The sequence below is a fragment of the Dunckerocampus dactyliophorus genome, chromosome 1 (genome assembly GCF_027744805.1).
Source record: "Dunckerocampus dactyliophorus isolate RoL2022-P2 chromosome 1, RoL_Ddac_1.1, whole genome shotgun sequence".
NCBI classification, from domain to species: domain Eukaryota; kingdom Metazoa; phylum Chordata; class Actinopteri; order Syngnathiformes; family Syngnathidae; genus Dunckerocampus; species Dunckerocampus dactyliophorus.
In genome coordinates, this window is record NC_072819.1 from 37,352,635 (window position 1) to 37,374,407 (window position 21,773).

The 21,773-nt window shown below is 39.0% G+C and overlaps 1 protein-coding gene across 4 annotated transcripts in view; it reads right to left on the bottom strand.

Annotated features, from left to right (window-relative positions):
• Window positions 1-19,092, bottom strand: part of csf1b (colony stimulating factor 1b (macrophage)) — a 32,582-nt gene extending 13,490 nt beyond the window's left edge. For 3 of the 4 annotated variants that reach the window (XR_008572808.1, XR_008572809.1, XM_054791162.1), the window contains exons 1-6: window positions 18,901-19,092; window positions 11,973-12,086; window positions 11,822-11,884; window positions 9,716-9,886; window positions 9,390-9,591; window positions 9,172-9,308 (exon numbers count right to left, since the gene is read on the bottom strand). Coding sequence is in view for 2 of the 4 variants with exons in the window: in XM_054791162.1 (XP_054647137.1) it covers window positions 9,172-9,308; window positions 9,390-9,591; window positions 9,716-9,886; window positions 11,822-11,884; window positions 11,973-12,086; window positions 18,901-18,942 (729 nt within the window). In the remaining 2 variants the exon portion in view is untranslated. Of the gene's footprint in view, window positions 1-9,171; window positions 9,309-9,389; window positions 9,592-9,715; window positions 9,887-11,821; window positions 11,885-11,972; window positions 12,087-18,896 lie in introns of all 4 variants that reach the window. The other variant, XM_054791181.1, reaches the window with a different exon arrangement.
• Between the last annotated feature and the right edge of the window lie 2,681 nt (window positions 19,093-21,773).

A 21,773-nucleotide genomic window follows, 5' to 3' on the forward strand; every position in this document is an offset into this window, starting at 1 on the left:
CATACTTCAATTAGGAAAACATAACAATATTTTAGTTCAGTTTATTAAAATCACAGCAGTTTTCCAAGAATAAAAAAAAATCTTCCTGCCCTTTCCAAGCTTCTAGTGGGGAGTTTCCCAGAAGTAAAACAATCCAGTATTTGTAATGTTGGTCCTGGGCTTTCACAATAATTGCTATGTGTAATTTACTTCTAAGCCACTTGTGGTAAAAACAAAGTGGTAAACATGCTACTGTTGTCGGACATGGTCAGAAATACGGAAGTCAGCATCGTCTGATCATTTCAGAGTGCGAACAAAATGCACAAGCACTGAACCCAATTCTGAACAGAAATGTTAGTACAGATGTTAGTGCTACATGAGAGGTGTCCAGGCTGGTCCTCCAATATGATGAACAGAGGCTCGATAAGGACCCCTGACCGAAGGCCCTGAAAATAGTTGGCAAATAATAATTTATCAAACAATAATAATCGGTCAATTGTTTTGTTTTTGTAGTGTCCCTAAACCCTGGTGGCACCCCTGGTGATAAATATGAATTGTATATAATATTTGATAATATAGACCATCACCACAGTAATGACAGACACAATACAGTACTCGCCTTAATACAGTCTGTCAGTCTGTACAATGAAAATGAACGTTATCTTAAGGTAAAATTACTCAGTTTACTCATGAGACCAGTTACACGCCCACCAGTGTTTTGGTTTCAGACGTGAAGTCTACTGGAATAATAAATTTGCTTCTTCAAATTCACTTCCTCTCTATTCCCTATGTGCACATTAAAGTCTTAATTGCAAGTTAACATTTTCTTCTTTTTCCTTCTAATCTGCCCTGCTCGACTAAAACCAAAATCTAATAGAACAGCCTCCATTACATATACTGTGTATACTGTATAATACATTCCTGCTTGAATGGAGCAGATCCTCAGGTAGATGTATGTTCAATCAGGGGCAGCAGTCAGAACACAGTGAGACAGAGCGTCTCAGTTCTAGAATGACTTGGCCAGACAGATGTTAGAACGTTTTTTCTAGTCTTTTATGTCTACATAAAACATTTGCACATTGCCATATGAACAACCAGTTTGTAGTCTAATTTTTATATGATATGATGAATGATGTTAAAGCAGATGTAGACTTTGCTGCAGGGGGCGCAATATTGATTAGGAAAATTACTAGAGCCATTGACACTCCAAGCTGGCCCACAGTATGAATTTAAGAAACAACAACAAGTTTACAGTGGACAGTTTGAGTCTGCTTGGCGCCAGATCTTAACCACGGTCTTGTGACTTTCATCATATTTTATCTCGTAGACACAAAGCGACAAAGCAAGGCAAGGTAATTTCATTTTTCACCCAGAGGCTTGCAGATTTGTGTCAAGACGATCCCTGCCAAAATAAAACTTGTTTGAAGTGTCAGGGCATCTCCACTTTTGAATTTAAAGGTTTCATATGTTTGAGCTTTCATGGATACAACCACATTATATTTGGTTATCTGCAGGGAAAAGATGACACATGCCACTGACAATGCAAAGTTTTCGTCATATGTTATAGATGGGAAGTCTTTCATAGGCTGCAGTACGCTTTTGAACGTCAGACCAGCCAACATGTCCACAGCTTTTGTACACGCCATGCATTTTGACCCTTAAATGTGCTTGTCTCAGTGACATGCGGTTCATGCACCCTATCCTTCTCCAGGAAAAGCTCTGATACTTAGTTGTAAAAGTCTGATCATCTTCTGTTGGTTTTGGTATGTAATGCTCCATAGACAGCCAAATTAATTCATTCATTCAGCAGACCAAACAAATATTTAAAAAGCATTTGACATGTTGCTAAATCTGCTGCTGTAAAACAAACAAAAAAAACTAGCTTTTCCTCTATAATGGAAGCACGACAAGCACCTTCCAGCTCACGCAGACCTGAACTTTAACAGCCATATTAAATCAATGACATCAACAGCTTTTTACCACCTAAAAAACATAGCCAGAATAGAGTCTAGGCCAGATTAAGAGAGACTAATCCATGTCTTTACTATTAGTCCAGTACTCAGGTCTCTGCACTGGGTTCCTGTCGCTCAAAGCATAGACTTTAAAACAGCTCTACTTGCGTCCAAGTCTTTTCATGGTCTTGCGCCAAAGTACATCTCTGACATGTTAGAGCCACATGAACCATCTCGAGCTCTGAGAAACTCAGGGAGTGGTCTCCCGCATTTGCCCAGAGTCCGGACTAAACACGGTGAGGCAGTGTTTCAGTTTTATGCTGTCAAAATCTGGAACATTCTTCCAGAAGATGTGTGACAATCCTCAACTTTGCCGATGCTCAAATCCAGGCTGAAAACACTCCTATTCAACTGTGCATAGGACAACTCTTATTTAATTATTTATTTTTGTGTTTTATGGAATTTTTTGTAATGATTTTAGAATTATTTTATGTTTTTATGAATGATTTTACCCTTCTTTTCTGTACAAGGTAATTCAAAGTACCTTTTGTCTGAATTATGCTCTAGAAATAAACTTGCCTTGCCTTACCTAGTTTTGTTGGGGAAAAAACACAAATCGATCAATTAACAAAATAACACAAAATAAATACATTATTCTGCTGCAACCACAATTTGCAAAAATGTATAATATATAAAACTAAATATCAACGTTCTCAAACCAATAAACATGGACCTTGCAGTTTAATATAGAAAATGAAAAAAAAAAGCCGCAGCCACTCTGAAATGATGATGGTCTTCTCTTTAAGCCGTAAAATTCAGAGGTCTTGTACCCTTGTCTTGGTACAGTCCATCGCCTTTGTCTTTCGTGTGGTCCATGTTTTTGTGATATCATGTATCTCTACAACTCTGATATAAACAACCTAAAATGGCACCCATGGTCCACAATGCATTGCACGATCACATGCAAGTATCGTGAGATTTCGTTTCGGCCGTGTGATTCAAGATGGCGGCGTAAACAAACCAGATGGTATTTTGGACACTAAACAAAATATATACATACAGTCAAACTTGTCTATAGCGGCCACTAGAGGGAGTCTGCAAAAGTGGCTGCTATAGACAGGTGGCCTCTATAGGCAGGTTGGCGTCCAGTTGACCAGTAGAGGGAAAAAAAGGGGAATTTTTTTTATAAAAATGTTGACCAGTAGAGGGCACTGCGGACTGCAGATAAAAGTTGTACAGCACTACTACTGTAGGCTTGTTATTATCATGGTTCATCGTTTTAATTCATCCTGAACATGCATAAAGTAGCACATCACATAGTACAATTCACAATTTTGCATGTCCAAAAAGGAGTAGGAAGAAGCAAAGCTTATTTAATCCTACCCCTCATCAGTTTCACATCAGTTGCAATACATTTATTCACCTCTTGTTCTTCCAAGTGTACTTTGTAGGTCTACATGACAATGTAGTGCAATCATAGCCAAGGTTTTTACTTACTAAAAGGAAGCTAGAGGCTTAATAATAACTGATAGAATATATGCACGACCCACAGAACAAAGCTGTGCTAGTAATGTCTTACGCTTGTTTTTTATATTTTACTTTTTATACGGCAGTGTCATGACAGCTTTAGTTCAGCAGGAAGTGACGGGAAGTGACGGTGGGCGTCCCGAGCAGGAGAGCTAGGCTCAGTGCTAGCTGTGAGTTTGGATAGAGTTGGGAAGTGTGTTTATGTTGGCGTGGATGTAAAGTCCTGCAGTGTTCTCTGCTGTTAATAAAGCCATTAAAGTGCATCGGCGACGTGAGTCTCTCCTTCCCCACAACAAGCGGTATTACAGTATTGACACACATTGTGCACAATGTCTCACACTAGGAAATAAACGGTGTCACTTCTTACAGGCATTGCCTGGACAGCTGTGTAGTGGGGCTTGTTTAACCTTTGACTTGTGGGCAAGCAGGAAGGAGAGACAATGCTGAGAGATGTGTGTGTGTTCTGAGCTGCTGTCTGGTGGCCGCGTTCAATAAATAAAGTTGGCAGAAGCAACAGGAGAAGTTTCCTTCTTTGCTTCGGAGCTGAATAACACTGACAAATTAACAGAAGCGAGTAGTAGCGAACGGAAAAGAAGATGAGGACTCTGATGGATTTGTGGATGAGGATTGATGAAAAATAACGTGAGTACATTCTAAAATACCACAATTAAGTACAACCGAACTCAGTTTTGCTCCCACTGCCGAATGCATGCTAGCGTATGTTTTTTTTTTTTATTGTAGCGTCGCTGGGAGCACGTCCTGTTCCCAGCCTACTTTGCGGTAATGTTTTGGTGCAAGTGCTCTTAAAGTTAAATGTTTGACCAGGAAATAGCAAGCTCAAAAGAAGACGGCTTTTTATGTGGAACAACTGACAGTTTGTGTGGATCTTGTGAATGATTGTGACTGAGCTAGGACTCAGTAATTAAAGTCTACACACGACGGCTTCATTGATTGAAAAACGAAACTTTTTCGTGCATGAAGCTTCTACTTGAGTCGGTAATTTGGCCGCTATATGCGGTCAGATATTGACCAAGGGAGACAAAATGGGTGGTCGCTGGCCGCATTGGACAGGTGACTGCTATACACAGGGTCTATAACATGTAAATTTTCTGCGGGGGATTTTTCAGTGGCTGCTATAGGCAGGTGGCCGTTCTATAAAGGTGGCCGCTAAGACAGGTTTGACTGTATATAATATATACCTGTATAAACAATATATTTTAAAAACAGAACGATTTGATACAATTCGATACAGTGTACAAACGATACAATTTTATTCGATTCAACGGTTACATTTGTTAATATAGACATTAATCTTACATTATAAAATAAACAAGCCAATTCTATAAAAGTGGCATTCTTATAGTATTTTCAAATGTGTCAAAGAGCACATCATATACCCAAGCATGCTGTAAAGCAGGGGTTCCCAGCCACCGGGCCAAGGAATCATTCAGGCGCATGAAAAAAAAATGTTTTTTTAATTTGATGTTGTTCCTGTTATAGTTTTGCACAATGCATAATAAATAAGATAAATTAGATCTCTATAATGTACATATGTTATGTGTGTATTGAAAATATTTCCCGGTGACCAGCTAGCAGCTGCTAACGCTAGCGAGAGCTAATGCTATTTCGATCCATTGTCACTGACACAAGCCCCCAAATAGCTGTCCTCGGCTATGCCTGCCCACAACTAGTAGCGCATAGCCCAAATTTTAGCTAGCAGTTCAAAGCAAAAATCTGCAGAGAGAGGGCTCGCATCTAAAAAAACACTTGTTAGTTGGGACACTCGTATGACACGGAACCACTGTTTAGCAATGTTACAAAGCCCATATTTTAGCGATGAAAAAATCTGCCAGTTGATGTGAGATTTCCAGCTCATTTTTTCATCTATTATGATCTCCAGAAATTTATTTTCGTTCACCCTTTCAATGTCCACTCCTTTTATTTGTATTTGGTCATACGTGCCCTTTCTGCTATTACCAAACAGCATTATTTTAGTTTTACTTAGTTCCATGGACAATCTGTTTTGATCAAACCATCTTTTTAATATGGCCGTTTCGTCTGTGACTTTTTTAATTAGCTCTTGTGTGCTTTTCCAAGAACAAAAGGTAGTAGTATCATCTGCAAATAATACCAACTTTAAGTTTTTTGTCATTTTACAGATGTCATTGATATACAAGTTGAACACTTTTGGGACCAGTATTGACCCCTAGGGTACTCCACATGTGATATTTAAACTTGCAGACGTGCATTCTCCTAGCTTTACATATTGCTTCCTGACCTAGGAGTTATTTAGATATAATTTAGGTACAAGTTCCGATTTACACTATCTCAACCAGTGTTGACACAGTTACCTTGAACAAGTAATATGACTACTGATGACATTTTATAAAGTAACTTAATTACTTTACTGATTCCTTTGTTTTTCAAATAACTAAGTTAGATTACAAGTAACTTTATTTGGTATATTCACAGCTGCCGACAACACCCCCGCTGCCTCAACATAAAAATGACAACTGGTTTTTCCAATGCTCATTTTTTGGCAGGTCATTTTTGCTTTTTTGCGTTTTGCTCTATTTTTTTTTACAATTTTGTGTTTTTTTGTTGAGTTTAGTTTTTGCCTAAGGCCAATAACAAATGAGCCATGGGCCACGGATGGCCCCTGGGCTGCACTTTGGGCGTGTTGGTGTTGTATGCGCCTTATGCTTATGTCATTATGCTTCACTGATAATGATTTTTGTCAAGCGTTGAGATTTCGCACTTTGCTTGGTGACCCTTGGACGGAATGATGGAATAGTTGTGTGCTGAGATGCAAAAGTTTGTTTGTTATTCGTTAGTACCGCCAGATTTGATACTTCAAATGCATTCAATACGTGTGTGAGGCATATTTAGGGCTTAAACATGGATTGTGTTGTGAGTGAACAATGGCAATTGCAGAGCTAGGGGGAGGGTTCTGGAGCTGAATCTAATCTAATAATTACAACTCCCTTACAAGTCACCTATATTGCAAATGTTGATCCTAAATCAGACGTCAAAGTCAAGCTCGCCTACAGTATACAACGACACAATGGATTTGAAATAAATTATCAATAAATAAACCAGCATGTGATTGAAGTGTAGACTTTCAGCTTTAATTTACGTGGTTTAAGCAAACAAAAAACTGAGGAGCCATTTTGGAGCTGAATGAGCTGGTTCTTTTTCTGGAGCTGAGCCAAAAAACGGCTTCCTTAACGGTGCTGTCAGCATTCATAGCACAGCTGCCCAGAGAGCGCTCACGTTCAAACGTACTGCAAGCATTATATCCCGCCCTCTTCCTGCTTTGAGTACGTAAGCTATGTACTACACAAAACTTGCACTAGCTAAGTTTTTATCAGCTAATGAAAGCGATTTGGCTAAGTTTAGCTACTAGCATTAGCGATCATTGAATGTATAGCCGTGTTGTAAAAACAGCACTACTGAAAATTGTTAATAGCTTCTCTGAGACTGCTTTTGTGTGTGTGGACGCGCTACAAAAATCTGCATGAATACCAGCCATTAGTGACCAATCAAGTTTATTGGGTCAATTTATTATTATTTTTTATTATTATTTTATATTTTTATGCAATTTAACTCATAATTGATAACTCATACTTTTTTTGTTCAACCTGTTCTTTTATACCACAATTGCTAACTCCTGTTACAATCATTTAAGTAGTGATTTCTCCAATTATTTACTCTATACAACCACCTAGCCACCAAGCATCATATAATACATGTCATAGGTATGTCATATATCAAACAAGTCAATTTGACATCATACTTGTGCCAGAGATTTGAAAGACATGCACTTTTAGCATCATAATCAGCATAACAATTGTCATTCACTTTGATGAATACAAGTACAGTCGTATGATGCTTATTTTTAACTACATCCTCAAATAAGCCACATTCGACAGAACAATAACATATGTTAGCCGGTGGTGCTGTGCATGTATTTTCTGGTTGAAAAAAATTTATTTTGGAAGCGAAGACACTCAGCACCTTTAAAAGACCCGATATTCCCATCATTAGTAGACAGACTCCCACCAATTCTGCTTTCTTTCTCTTGTTTTCCTGGAGCTGCTGTGACGTAGTCACTATGATTACCGTAATGACCCCTAATCACTAGAACGCGCAGAGTCTCTTGCTTCAAAAATAGCATTGCAAATTCTGTTGCGGTAAAGGTTTTAAAAATAATTTGGAAATGTCGGGCGGGCCTGATTAAAAAGCTTAATAGGCCATATATCCCCGCAGGCCATAGTTTGCCCACCCTTGGTATAGGCCCTAATAAAAGCATGCTTACATAATATGAACTTTTTCATGTAACTCCGCAGGCTCACTCACGAGTGTTTGTCCGAGAAATAAATGGTTGTTTACATTCCTCTGAATCGGGTAGAGCTGCATCGAGACATACCGAGTGGCATTACCACCAGTCATGATGCTGCTCTTACGATTGACAAGTCAGCTTGAGTTCATGACTGCATGAACAGTGTTTTTGACAGGTAATCAATGTATAGTCATGAAGAATGCCTTAAACAGCGTCAAATCATAAGAGTACACCCACCAGCTCAATGTAGAATTGTAAGTATACAATGGCAAATAAGTTGTTATTCATTCCATATTTTGGCTTTTTTCTGTTAAGATTTATTCATGAAATAAGTGCTTACTGACAGATTTCAGCAAAATAGGCTTCCATCAGCTCTCTCTCCTCCTGCTATACAACACATCACATTTACCAAAGACAGTCTCCTGTGTTTCAAGTCCAACTCGCAGCTGGAGCCTTTCTGCCTAATGCCTGCATGTGTGATACTGCAGTTGTGTTCCACAGACATTTGCAGCACTTTGTAGAAATGATTTGACCTTTGCACTGGCTTCAGAATCAAAGTGAATCTCCACTGGGGTTTCCCGTTGCTCCCTGATGTTCTAAAGTATGCATCATGAACGCACATGCGGAAAACAGATTTTTCTCCAGGGAATAATAAAATACAGCTTATCTAACTTAAACAAAATTTCAGAGCATTCTTTGACACTGTGATCGCAGTTTTAGAATATTTGTATTTACAATCCAAGTTCAAGTATTTCACTTAAATGCAGTCCTTTGCGTAATTTACAGGAAAATGTTAACAACATACTGCACAAAGACCAAGGGAAACGGCCATGCAATATGTTGAGAAAACGTCTCTGCTTTCTCTACTTTTATCCAAACACTGCTAAATGTCATTATGTGTTGTTAGTATGTCCATTAGCATACCTATATAACCTCTCTCTAGAGAACCAGTGTCTGAAACACAAATGAACTGCAGCTGCACATTGTCTTTGATTTTATAGAATTCCTTTGCTTTTATTACACCTTTTATCAAGTTCATGGCATCTCAACGAGTGGGTTACGAGTCGGATTTTAGATTATCTTTAGGTCACAACTCAAGCCTTGCACAAGATAAAAGTATGTCAGTCATTTGAGGAACAAAGATCTGTCATACTAGACAGGATCTTAATGAGCCATCACTAATAGACTGAAGTACGGAATGCAGTAACTTCCCACTGCTGCATTCAGCAACAAGCCTCCGTCTTGTTTTGCTATGTTCAGCGTTTACCCAGGCTTCCAAGGCCCACTTGATCACAATATGTGAGGAATGCACGCTTAAACTTCATTAAGGAACATGTGATTTGGGATTTAGCAAAATAGAAGCACCAGTACCTTTTGTGTGATTAGACAGTAGAGAGTAAATATGAGCAGTAGTGCTCCGAAGATGGAGGCGATGATGAAGCCAAGCTTGTATAGGTCTCTCAGTGGTCTTCTCTGAGAGGCCTTCACTGACCTCGTAACATAACTGTCTGTAGAAGATTATACACAATCTGTAACCTCTGAGGCTCCAAGCAACATCACAGAACTCCTCAAAAGATAGTTGATCCCACCTGTACAGTGCTGTGTGGGGGACTCTGTCGGTTGCTCCGTGGAAGAACCGAAGATCTTTGAGTATTCATGTTGGCAACTCCAGTCCACTGGTGCATCACTTGTTGTTACCAGATCCAAATAAACAGACAGCACCTCTGAAGCTCTCTGCAGCGCCTCTGCAGGAGACCCTCTGTAGATGGCTTCAAAACTTTCTGGCTTGTCCTGTCACGGGTTCCAAGGAACATTGTTTACTTTTTTTCCACATAACGGCAGTGGTGCATTTTTCACTGATTTTTCTGCTTGACATTTAAGAAGAAAGCATCACTATATCACAAGATACACGCACCTCAAGCTCCTCGTTGATCTGAGGAACACATTTCTGGGAATACATGTTGAGGATGAGTGCTCTCAAGGACTGAACATAGCCGTAGTTGATCGAACCCCTGTTATATATGAAGCGGGTGGTAAGGAGCTCCAATATCCAGGGTAGAGCAGCTTTCACAAAACAGCACTTGCTCTGTAAGAAATCAGAGTGGTTGGTCATCTCGATGGAAGTGTAAAATGATGATGAATTAATTATGGGCGTGATATTTCATTAATTGAGTGTTAAAAATTCTGTCATTGGAGTGGAATTGTTTGATGGTTAGTCATGTCTTGAAGCAATTGGCAGTGATGTGCGGTGAGGTTCATGGCTGGTAAGGCACTGACTCATTTGTAGTTTTTTATATTAATACTCATTTGTAGTTTTTTTTATATTAATAAAGGTAGTTCATTCAGAAAAAGAAGAGAAAAAGAACAAGAAAAAGAAAAGAAATAATTGCCGTTTGTTAAAAACATTGTTTTCAAATATGTCTCTGTCCCTGTTTATTATTTATTTTTTTATAAAGTGTAAAACATTTGTGGTCTTACCTTTTATATGAAGTACATACGCTGCATACTACTCCAGGAAAACCTCTGATACTTTATTGTAAAAATCTGATCCCCTTCTGTTGAGTTTGGATATACAATCTTCCATTTCGGGGTCAAGTGCATTCATTGATTCAGCAAAGCATAAAAAATATCGTTAATGCTTTTGAATTGTTGCCAAATCTACGGCAAGCACCTTTCAGCTCACACACACTCTCTCGCCCTTTCAAGGTGTGACCTTCCGTGTGTGGCATTTCTCTGTATTATATTGTCCGATTATCAAGAATAACGATGTTACACTTTCATTAAAGGCATTACATGGGCTGGTGTATAACGTTTCTGCAAACATTATATTGATGACACGCTGACAAACAGAAACGGGCATGCATCATCCGCCACTGCACTTCGTGAAATGCACTCTGACAGTAGACTCAGCTCCCACACTTAGCGGAGAGGAGAGATTTGCCTCATCTTAGCTTTCTGCCCTGTAGTTGATCAAGAAATGTGCAACTTCAGCAATTTTTACTTAAGAAAATGTTCAAATGAATTGGAAACTGCATTTCTAACACAGTCCAACTGACAAATATTAATAATTATGTTGTCTTATTATTGGTTTTATTCCTTTTTTCATTGCTCTGTCTCACCTGCCTCCTCTGACTGCATGTTACTGCTACTTGTGAGAAACCAGCTGGGAAGCTGTTGATTCGTTCTTAATCTAGTTTGTGGTCTAAAGAAGAACAACAACATGACATGAACTACAGAAGATTGAGCTATATTCAAACAGCCCTTTCTGATGCACCTGATACTGAAATAGTGGTACAGTCGTCCCTCGCTGCATTACAGTTCGACCGTCGCTCCTTCACTGTATTGCGTTTTTTCAAAAATTCATTAATTGATACGTGATCGCTGTTTCCTGGTTGACTATGGCCCTTTATTAGTCAAACACTATTAAAAGACAAATCATATGTAGTATTCTGGTAACGAGGCGTCAGTAATGACACAAAACATTGATGAGACATGACATTAAATTATATTACCTTCACAATGCATGTAGTCAGCCATGGCATGTCAGACATGATAGAGTGAAAAAAAGGTCTCCTATTCCGTGTGGAAGTAGAAGTTTTTGGCTTCCTACTTTGTCTCTTTTCCACACTCCATTTGAAACCTTTCCTTAAATTTAGAATAAATAAATTGGAGGCTAACTAGTTAGCTTGCTAGCATGCTGTGCAGCCGTGGCCGTCTCTTGTGTCCCCGCGGTGATCCCATAGCCTGCGCATTAGCAATGTTGTGTACCCAAAGAATAATAGGAGTGTAAAGGTGACTATAGGGGTGTTATTTCATGTCTACAGGGCTCTAATAATGGTACAAAACATATTTAGAAAGTCATAAACAGGTGTTATATGCTCAAACTACAAAAATAGAGTATTCCATTTATTAACATTGAATCCTACTTTGTGGAAATTCACTTATCGTGATCCGGTCTGGAACCAATTAACCATGATAAACGAGGGACTGTATATCAGTATGAAATAATATGGTACATTACCAAAGTTTTCTGTTCTATGAATGTGTAGGTTATCGAGCACCCGCTTCTCAACTGGTTATCCATCTGCAGAGGCAACACAATAACAGAACCACGTTTTTACAACTTGTTCAAAAAAATGTTCCTAGCACCATCTGTTTGACACATCACCTACCAGATGTTTGAGTGTCAGCAGGTGCTCCCTAGTAATGGAATGTCTGCATGGTCCGGGGACCTCAGCCATGGACAGCGGGAAGCTCAGGAACATAAGCACACACAGACACCTTACCTGCAACTCACACAAGCCAATTTTATGTTCAACACTTTTGCAGGAAAAAGTGCACGGAGACGCACATGAGTTGCAATCTTTAATCTACAAATCACGCAAGCACGCAAGCACTTCACATACAAGTGTGACATAAAATAAACACAACATAGGATGTGCAATTTTTGGGAGTGGACACAAATTTGCATAACAATTGTTCATTTTCCATCATAATCATTAGAATTGTTAAAACTGACATTTCAATGCAAAAGAGACGTTGAATCAACATTGCCGAAATGGTGAACGGTGACATGTGGAGAGCAGTGATAGTGAAACAACATTGATACATAGTTATCCTGATTCTGACTGATGGAGCATTGATATTTGGTTTACCAGGTTATAATGCTAATATTCATAAGTCATGGATTTATAGTTGAGTGGAAAAATGATTGCCAAATCATGGATTTATAGTTATGGAAGACCATCTTGCAGCTGCACCCGAGCTAATTTTGGAATGGTTTTCTGGTCAGCATTTTGTACTAATCTTGAAAAACTGCGCTACATAGTTCAATTTCTGTGCTCAACACTGTCAAGGCACTCTGTTGTAGCTTAATTTATAACATACCATCCAATCAATGTTTTACGTCAAGCTGTTAGCAACTTAACCTTACTAAGTTAACTACAGGCTCACAAGCATCTCTTACCAAAGTCAGTTAGCTAACAACCCTTAGTTCACCAGTTTATTTAATTATTGCTATATCAAGTTGGGTTCTTTGAAGTGATGTCGAAAGAGCAATTCAGTGTTGCAAATACTTGTATGTGTTTTGTGCTTTTGTTTCAGATGACCTCACTCTACAGCTTGGCACTTGGCAGCTTTGCTCAAAGAGTGCAAAAGAGCCCACACTACGCACCAAATGGGACAGGAGAGGTTAGGCGTGGCAATAAATGACATGAAATTAAATTAAAAATGTATTACAATGAAATGAAGTAAAACCTGTTTGATTTTTGTTGTAATGTATTGATTAGTACTGCTGTATCACTCTCTATGGAACCACTACAGACATTTAATAGTGGCATGTAATTCCTTGGTGGTTTTGCTTGAGTGTTGCATATATATAAAACGTTTGTGTGCGATTTTAACAATATTCTTAAGGCCAACAAAAACAATTTTCAAAGCCTTGGAGTACTTGCAGTTGTAATTACTTTATTCAAGCATAACGAAACTGTGCCATGGATTGTGGAAAAAGGAAGGGTGTAACAGTGCGTGAAGAAAGGAAGCAAGGAAAGGTACTGGTCTCAGCAGTGACCTAATGTATGTAACAGTGCTGGAGGTGAGAGACCAAATAGAAAAAAACACAGCAGCAAGCTAATACTGTAACTAGCACATCAATCACACAATTCACTGCAAAAAAAAAGTGTTCAGCTCAAAAGAAGAACTGGAAGAACTGTTACATACAATGATGCATTGCTTGTCAGCTCAAAATAGAAACATTTAGAATTTACATCAAATAAACTATTGTTACATTGTTCAAGTCTTTGCACCATTGTGGTGCGAAACTGAAAGTCCAGACACAAGGAAAGACATACATTTGGTCATGATACAAAAACACATTAAAGTGCTGCAAGGGCTGAAAACATCATAATTGCTTTTCTTCCAATTCGCACGCTGTGGTTTTGGGTAAAAATGGTTTACTTTACATAGAACAAACTGACAACAACCAACCTTTCAAAATACGTTTCTGAGATGTTTTATAGTGTGATAACCCGCCCGTGAAGAATTAAGTGTTAAATACAGTACGTAGAACGTGTATCAATGGGAACATTGTCCGCTGTCCTTTGAAGAGAATATGGTTAATTTAATAGTCCATCGAAAGAAAGCAATGTTGTGTCTTTTCCTTGCCTTGTGGACAATGTAGCTTTGTTAGAACTTTCCGTGGGCAGTCAGGCTACTAGATAGATAATAAATTTAATAGATAGTCAAAGGCGGCCTTTCCCAAACCTAAGGTCAAGACCCTAAATTTGATGTTTGATGTTGAAATGTTGATGTCTGTTTAGCATTATTACATGTGTACTGTATATGTCCATGTTGTGGCAATAAATGATGCATTGTAGTATTTATTATAGTAGTAGTTTTGATTTAGGTCTTGAGTTGAAAAGGTTTGGGAACACCTTGTTCAGGGTATTCTAAATGATGTTGATGACCAGCACATGTGCAGTATTATGTGACATTTACATGATTTATTCAGCCCATGTCAGGAGTTCAATTCCGCTGCACCACCATGGCTCGAGCGTGGACACGTCACGATTGACACCTGCAGCACTTTAATGAAAGGTCAAATACGGGAAGCTATTTTAATGGGAGTGCAACGAAAAGAAGGGCAAAGTAAGGGGGTTTCCTGGGGAAAACGGGAGGGTTGTAACGTATGTGCAAGTGTACCTATTATTGTGGCAAATTGTTGCTGTGTAGCTCAGCCATATATGCTTCTTACACACAAAGCTTTGCTCACATTTCTCACCATTCGATACTGAGTTGTGTACTTTAAGAATGCATGCTACTGTGACACCAAGGCCTCTGTGCGTGATGATGTAAATATGAACAGCATGCAAGAGTTGTTCAGGAAATCCCATGCTGGAAGACCAATAACATTCTTAAAACATGCCTTGTGTGTGGCCAAAATTTCAAGCAACACATACTTTTGTGGTTTGAGCTCTTGTTGACTATATTCAAAGAAGGACATTTCAAGCAACATATGCAGAATTTATGCTAAAGAACATATTCATTCAGTCATTCATTCATTTTCACTGTACATTTCACTTTCACTGTACATACGTACATACAGTTTGTCCCTCAACACTTAAAAAAAAAGTATTAATTAATAAATCATGCTGTTTCATGGTTGAATACGGCCAATTATTAGTTTTAACAAATGCATATTTAAGCAAATTTTACATATTCTTTGCCTAAATTAAGCATTTTCAAGCATACAAACGGGTAAATGAACAAAAATACAGTATAATAAGGCATTCACAAGACGCATTCAAAGGCGCTGGGATGATATGTAGTGTAGTGTATTCTACACTGGTCACTAAGTGTCAGTAATGTTACTGTAATGTTTGGTGAGACACACGAGCACCAGACCTGATTGCCAAAACAAGGCTTTTATGGCAGGTTTGAATTATCTCACAACCGGCACAATAATCCCTAACACAGGCTACTGTTGCAGCCACAACCCACCCCAAGCTCAAACTCAACTCTGAAACCCAGATGTCACTTCTTGTTCACGCCACCGGAACAGTTATTATGTTATTATGTTATTATCTGTTATTATGACTTCTATATTGGGTAATGTGAGTGTAAAGGTGACTATAGGGGTGTTGTCTTGAGGGCTCTAATAATGAGCCCATGTCAGGTTCACGATTCACTTGTCGGCACCCTCATGCCGGCGTTGGTGAGTGAGTCTAGTGAGTCTAGGTTTGTGAGTTCCCGGTTTCTTCAAGTGCTCGGCTCAGCGTTAGCAAGCGAGCAGGTCAGACAGGAACAGGAAGTGGAAAGGAGGGTTGATTTGAGGCAAGGAGCAGATCTGTTGCTTTTTCCACAGGGTTAATACATTTATACAAATGCAGTTATAGTAACAGGTGCACAATTAACGCCATGTTACCTGGTTTCCTTTCTCATTTTTCTATCTGCATCTGGGTAAGTGAACAAGTTAACAAGTAAGAGACAAATGCCTGCGAGTCCCGGTTCTTTTAAAAACTTTCGAGTTTTGAACAACTCGGTCAATACTTAATCTCTTTCAACCGGGCTCAAATCGGCGACCACTTAAGTCTACAGACTGATAATTAAGTCGAGCAGCGTTAACCAGCGACCTGAAAGAAGCAGACTTTCTATTCACTGTGCTGCACATTTCTTAAGGCATCAGGTAGTGAGGTTTTAACCAACGTACTACCACAACCCCGCTAGTTACCATCCGTTACACATGTGCCGGTTGTGAGATAATTCAAACCTGCAATAAAAGCCTGTTGTTTTGGCAATCAGGTCTGGTGCTTGTGTGTCTCACCAAACATTACAGTAACATTACTGACACTTAGTGACCAGTGTAGAATACACTACACTACATATCATCCCAGCGTCTTTGAATGCGTCTTCTGAATGCCTTATTATACTGTATTTTTGTTCATTTACCCGTTTGTATGCTTGAAAATGCTTCATTTAGGCAAACAATATGTAAAATTTGCTTAAATATGCATTTGTTAAAACTAATAATTGGCCGTATTCAACCATGAAACAGCATGATTTATTAATTAATACTTTTTTTTTTGTCCTCATTTGGGTCACAGGTAAGCTGGAGCCTTTCTCAGCCGACATACAACATGCCACCTGCAGGACCCAATGTTTACCACCAATGCAAACTTTTAGCACCTATGTGTAACACATACAATCCCATCAGTCATCCTGTTTGGCCATATCACCAGATTATGGTTCTTTATGCAATATGCTGTTTATGTTATGCTGTTGACCAGCACCAGTCTACTTGTCTGGTTTAGTATAGCGGATATCTGTACAAAGAAAGGGTTGTGAGCTCTGGCATCGTTTGTCATTGCTGCTATTTATAGAAAATTATTTTTATTTATTTACTTAATGCACAATGATTAAAAAAACAGTCACACATAATGATTGAAAGCCAATTGTGCATGAGAGGAAAAGAAGCCTAATGACATCAACCCCTCCAAAACAAAGTCAGTAGCAGCGCTCAGGCAATAAAAGAAGAAAATAAAAGCAAGAAAAAAAAGAAGACAACAACACAGACAAAATCAATAAAAGTAAAAAATGAATTTCATTTATGACAGCATGATGAGACCCGTGCTGTGGTTGACAAAATGCCCAAACCTGTCTTGAGCAGGCAGTTTAATAGTTCATTCTAGTTTGTAGCTTCTCAAATTCTTCATGATCTTTACTTAAAATGTATATTTTCACATAGACAATCCTTTGAGCAGACCACACACGTGTGGGGGTGTAAACAATTAGAGAGATTAGAATGACGAGGTGCAAAAAAACAGTGAGTAGACGGGGGATTTTAGATAATGATAATAATAATAACTATGTTTTTCCAGCTAAAATGTTCCACAGTCAAGGATAACCTATAATTGCTCTACCCATATTAGGGTCTACTGGAAAGCTGCCAGTGACTGATGTTCAATGATGCATGACCTCAAGACAACTGAGCTTGGCATTCGACTTTCCAGTTGTTGTGGCCAAATAGTGCCCTCTGTTTAGCAGCAAAAAGCAAATCTCCTTGTCCTCAATGAAGCCTGCTACCACATGCCTTTTGGAAAGTACAAGTCTGAAATGGACGCCAGATGGACTTAATCCTTCAAGTTCATGATTAAAACATGGTGACAAGCACATATGCCTCACACAGATTCTTCGCTTGAAAGTTTTCCGTTATAATCACCACTGCAACCCACATGACCAGCGCTTTTTTTGGAGATTTTGCAACAATAATATGTAAAAGTCACGCAGGGTGGCAGACAAACAGAGAACTGAAACAACTAAAATTGATTTATGTTAAGCTCGGCCGACATCTGAGATGTATTATAACATAAAAGAGATTATTTTGAAAGCCAGTCGGAGCAAGGACAATCATTTTCATATTTTCTTTGTGGCCCTTAGGCAAGGCAAGGCAATTTTATTTATAGAGCACAATTCGTACACAAGGTAATTTAAAATGCTTCACAGAAAAGAAGGCTAACATCACATTTCCATAAATGATTCCATGAAACAAGAAATTAAAAAAAAAAAAAAATTGAAGAGTGCAAGTAAAATACTTTCAGTTGTCACATGCACTGTTGAATTAAGGTGTTTTCAGCCTGGATTTGAACATTGCCAAAGTTGAGGATTGTCACACATCTTCTGGAAGACTTTTCCAGATTTTGGCAGCATGAAACTGAAACACAGCCTCACCGTGTTTAATCCTGACTCTGGTCACCTGCAGGAGACCACTTCCTGAGCTTCTCAGAGCCCGAGGTGGTCCATGTGGCCCTAACGTTCATGTATTGTGATCACAAATCAACTCTTGTTTAGATTATTTTGTACTATTTCTTCCTTTAGTGAAATAAAATGCATGTACAGAGCCACAGTTTAATATTAATCTATTAATCTAATCTTTAACCAGCAATATTTGAAAAGTGCAAATATTCCAACCTCCATCAATTCATTTTCTATGCTGCTTATCCTCACCAGGGTCGCGGGGGCATGCAGGAGCCTATCCCAGCTGAATTCGGCCGAGAGGCGGGGTACACCCTGGACTGGTCGCCAGCCAATCGCAGGGCACATAGAGACAAACAACCATTCACACTCACATTCATACCTATGGACAATTTAGAGTCACCAATGAACCTAACATGCATGTTTTTGGAATGTGGGAGGAAATCTTAGTACCCAGAGGAAACTCACACACGCACGAGGAGAGCACAATATTAAAAAATATAAAATAAAATAAATCAGTCAATTAAATAATATTCACAATTACAACCATTTAAACTAAAGGTGACTTTTACAGCGGCAAAAAAACATTAAAGGCAAAAACTTTAAGAATGAGACACTGAGATCACACAAATTAAATCAAATTAATGCAATTTAAAACAGCTAACAAAATGTGGCAAATGCAGGCGCACGTGATGAAACGTCACCACTCACATGATATGCCTTATCCATGCAACCTATGGTTCCTATAGTGGGTCAGCATAGACATGCTGCATCAAACCACATGCAAGGAGACTCAAACACACTTGTGTTCAGTACAAACATGCTTAGAACTTGAAAGAAGTTCTCACCTACCTTAACCTTGCTCTGAATCAGGGTTGGCACAAGGATGGTCATCTGGTATATGGAACAATGGAAAACAAATCCTCTGTCACACACATTGAAGCAAAGCAATTCTTTTCACGTATTCAGTTTCACTCCACAGAAAGGGCTCTGCTGGCAGGTCAGTCATGTAGCACTGTTCTCACGTACTGGCTAATGCGCTCCTCCTGCACCGCTCAAGTCAAGACTAACTGTCTCAGCAGCAGACAGACAGCCCTTATAAAGACTTCCCACCTCTCTTCTCATGGAGAGGATACAGCTTCCAGGCCTCTCCACTTGCTATGTAGATTTATTGTTTTTTATGCTGTATATGAACTTTAAAATGTATCATTGTTGACACACTAAAGTAAATGATCTACAGAATCTTCCATTGTAGGACATATAGACACTCTACGTATCCACCAAAACATCTGGTGCATCCCTTGAAGCTTGCTAAATGAGCACTATTACGAGTTTAATAAAGGAATCGGTTTCAGTATGTATATTCAGAGGAACGCAATAAAACAGGATACACCAGTGCTTACTGTAAATACTGTATGTACTGAAAAGGTAATGAATTCTTAGTAACAACTTCCATGGTTGACAGAGGCAGTATTGAGTAACAATGTGTACTGGTGACTAACTGGTATAATTAAATAATTATAATTAAAGGGGTGAGCAAATTATTGTCACTCACGGGCCACATTGGTTTATAAGATCTGCTGTATCTGTGACAGATTGAATAATATGCACTATGTGGGTGTAGCAGTAATGTTTAATAATTGCCTTAATACACATATGGTACCTGTTTCATGCTGTTGTTAGTTGCAGCAGTAAGAGTGCAGTAAAATGTTTTCGGATTAATGTTATTGTAACAGAAAAAGCAATAGTTATTGTAGTACTGTAGGGCTCCAGCAGAGGGCGCTTAGCGCTTTTGGGTCATACTAAGGACACCTCACTTCCTTCCTCCTCCTCAGTCATTACAAACATGGCTTGAGGAAAGATCGTGTCCGTTTGTCCTGATTCAATAATTCCCCTTTTCAGGTATTTATTCTTCCAAATAAGTGGTTTATGCTGATGAATGTGTCATTGAATGCTTAAAGGTGTTATGGAATGTGTATGTGTTACGGTGTATGCGTGTATTTCAAGTTAATGAGGTCTAAACGAGCTAATGCTAAAGCTAATGGCACTGTGTGTTCAGAGAACAGCCATGTTTATGACGTAATACTGTGAAGAGGAATATGCAAAATGGCATTGTAGTCTCCTTGTTAATATATGTGTTTATTTGCTGGAGTATCTGTGATGTGTGTGCTATCAGTTTAAGTGTGCATTAGAAATAAGTAAGTTTTATAGTACATTAGTGTAATAGGAATATTTTTGCCAGTTGCTGTGTATGTTGTTGAAACATTTTTCACAAATACTGTCACTCTATGTTGAAGCTGCTAATGTATGTAAAATGTGTGTAAGTCAGTTGTTCGTCATTACAAACGTAGCTTGAGGAAAGATCGTGTCCGTTTGTCCTGATTCAATCATTCCCCTTTTCAGGGGGGCTACATATCTGCTTGGGTTCTTTTTTCAAGGAGCACTTTAAACACCGGAAGGTTGCTTTGCATTACTGAAGAGAGTAGAATTGCTATATTGTCATTGTAACAGATATAAAAAAAAAATTGAAGTTGCAATCTCCTAAAGCGCCGTTAAAAAAGTACATCACACGATAGTAATAAAAAAGTCACACAGTAATGCAGTGGCTGTCAACTATTTTCTGTCATGTCCCCACTGGGGAACAGAAATGCCCCCCCGCCGCCACCACCACCTCACCCCCTCCCCCCACCCACAAGCATATAACTTAACCTAAGAGTCAAATTGCAAGCTGAGCAGATCTGAACTAATATTGAAAGATCTCCCAGCCTCTCCCCTCCCTGAGAGTTCACCACGCCCCCCCCCCAGGGGGCCCCACCCCACTATTTGAAAAGCACTGCAGTAATGTATGGTAGAATGCTACATGTTATGACAGACCACCTCAAAACAATGCAATATCACAGGTTTTTACTGACTAAAGCACCCAGAATATACATGAATAAAGAATGTGGGATACACAATATGAACTATAAAACATTGAATATCAAATGTATCTGAATGTCCCTCGTTTACTTCCCCGATGACCTCCTCGACATGTTTTGCAATCAAGCAAAAACACAGCAAACATGCCACAAACACAGGGAGACATGAAAGCAAAAGGTAAAAAATACCCAAATGTCCGATAAAATATCACCCTTTCTGCAGACCTTGCTTGCTGCCTGCTCTGTAATCAGACCCCCACACACTGCTTCATATAATTCCTTCCTGGGGCTGCTGTGATGCAGTCTCTACAAGTACCGTAATTGTGCACGTGGGCAACCGCGCACTGATCTTGTGTTCCTAGCGCACAGCAAATCCAACCTGAACTGTCGTAGTTAAGGAAGATAAATGCTGCTTGCTAGCCGCGTATTATGGCAAAGCGAGCAGGCAGTGCCACATCCACTCACCAAGCCAAAGTAAAAAGAAAAAAAAAGAAAGGTATTTTATGGTGGGCTGGCTGTCGGAGTATGTGGGCGCACAAGTACAACCATTTTTTTCTTTTTTAAATGAGAAAGGGCTGCTCTGAGCCAGTTTTCACTGGCTGTCTGAATGAAAAGTGTGGACCAAATGAGTGGCTTAACTGTGCATGCGGTACTGGGGTATGCTTTTATTTTGATGGTCGGATTCACCGAATACAGAAAGTGTTAAGCAGAGTTTGCGTGATTGATGCAGGGACCAGAAGGTGATTGTTTTTTTTTGCTTGAGATTTTTTTATTTTCAATTTTTAATTAGACAAACATAAACACATA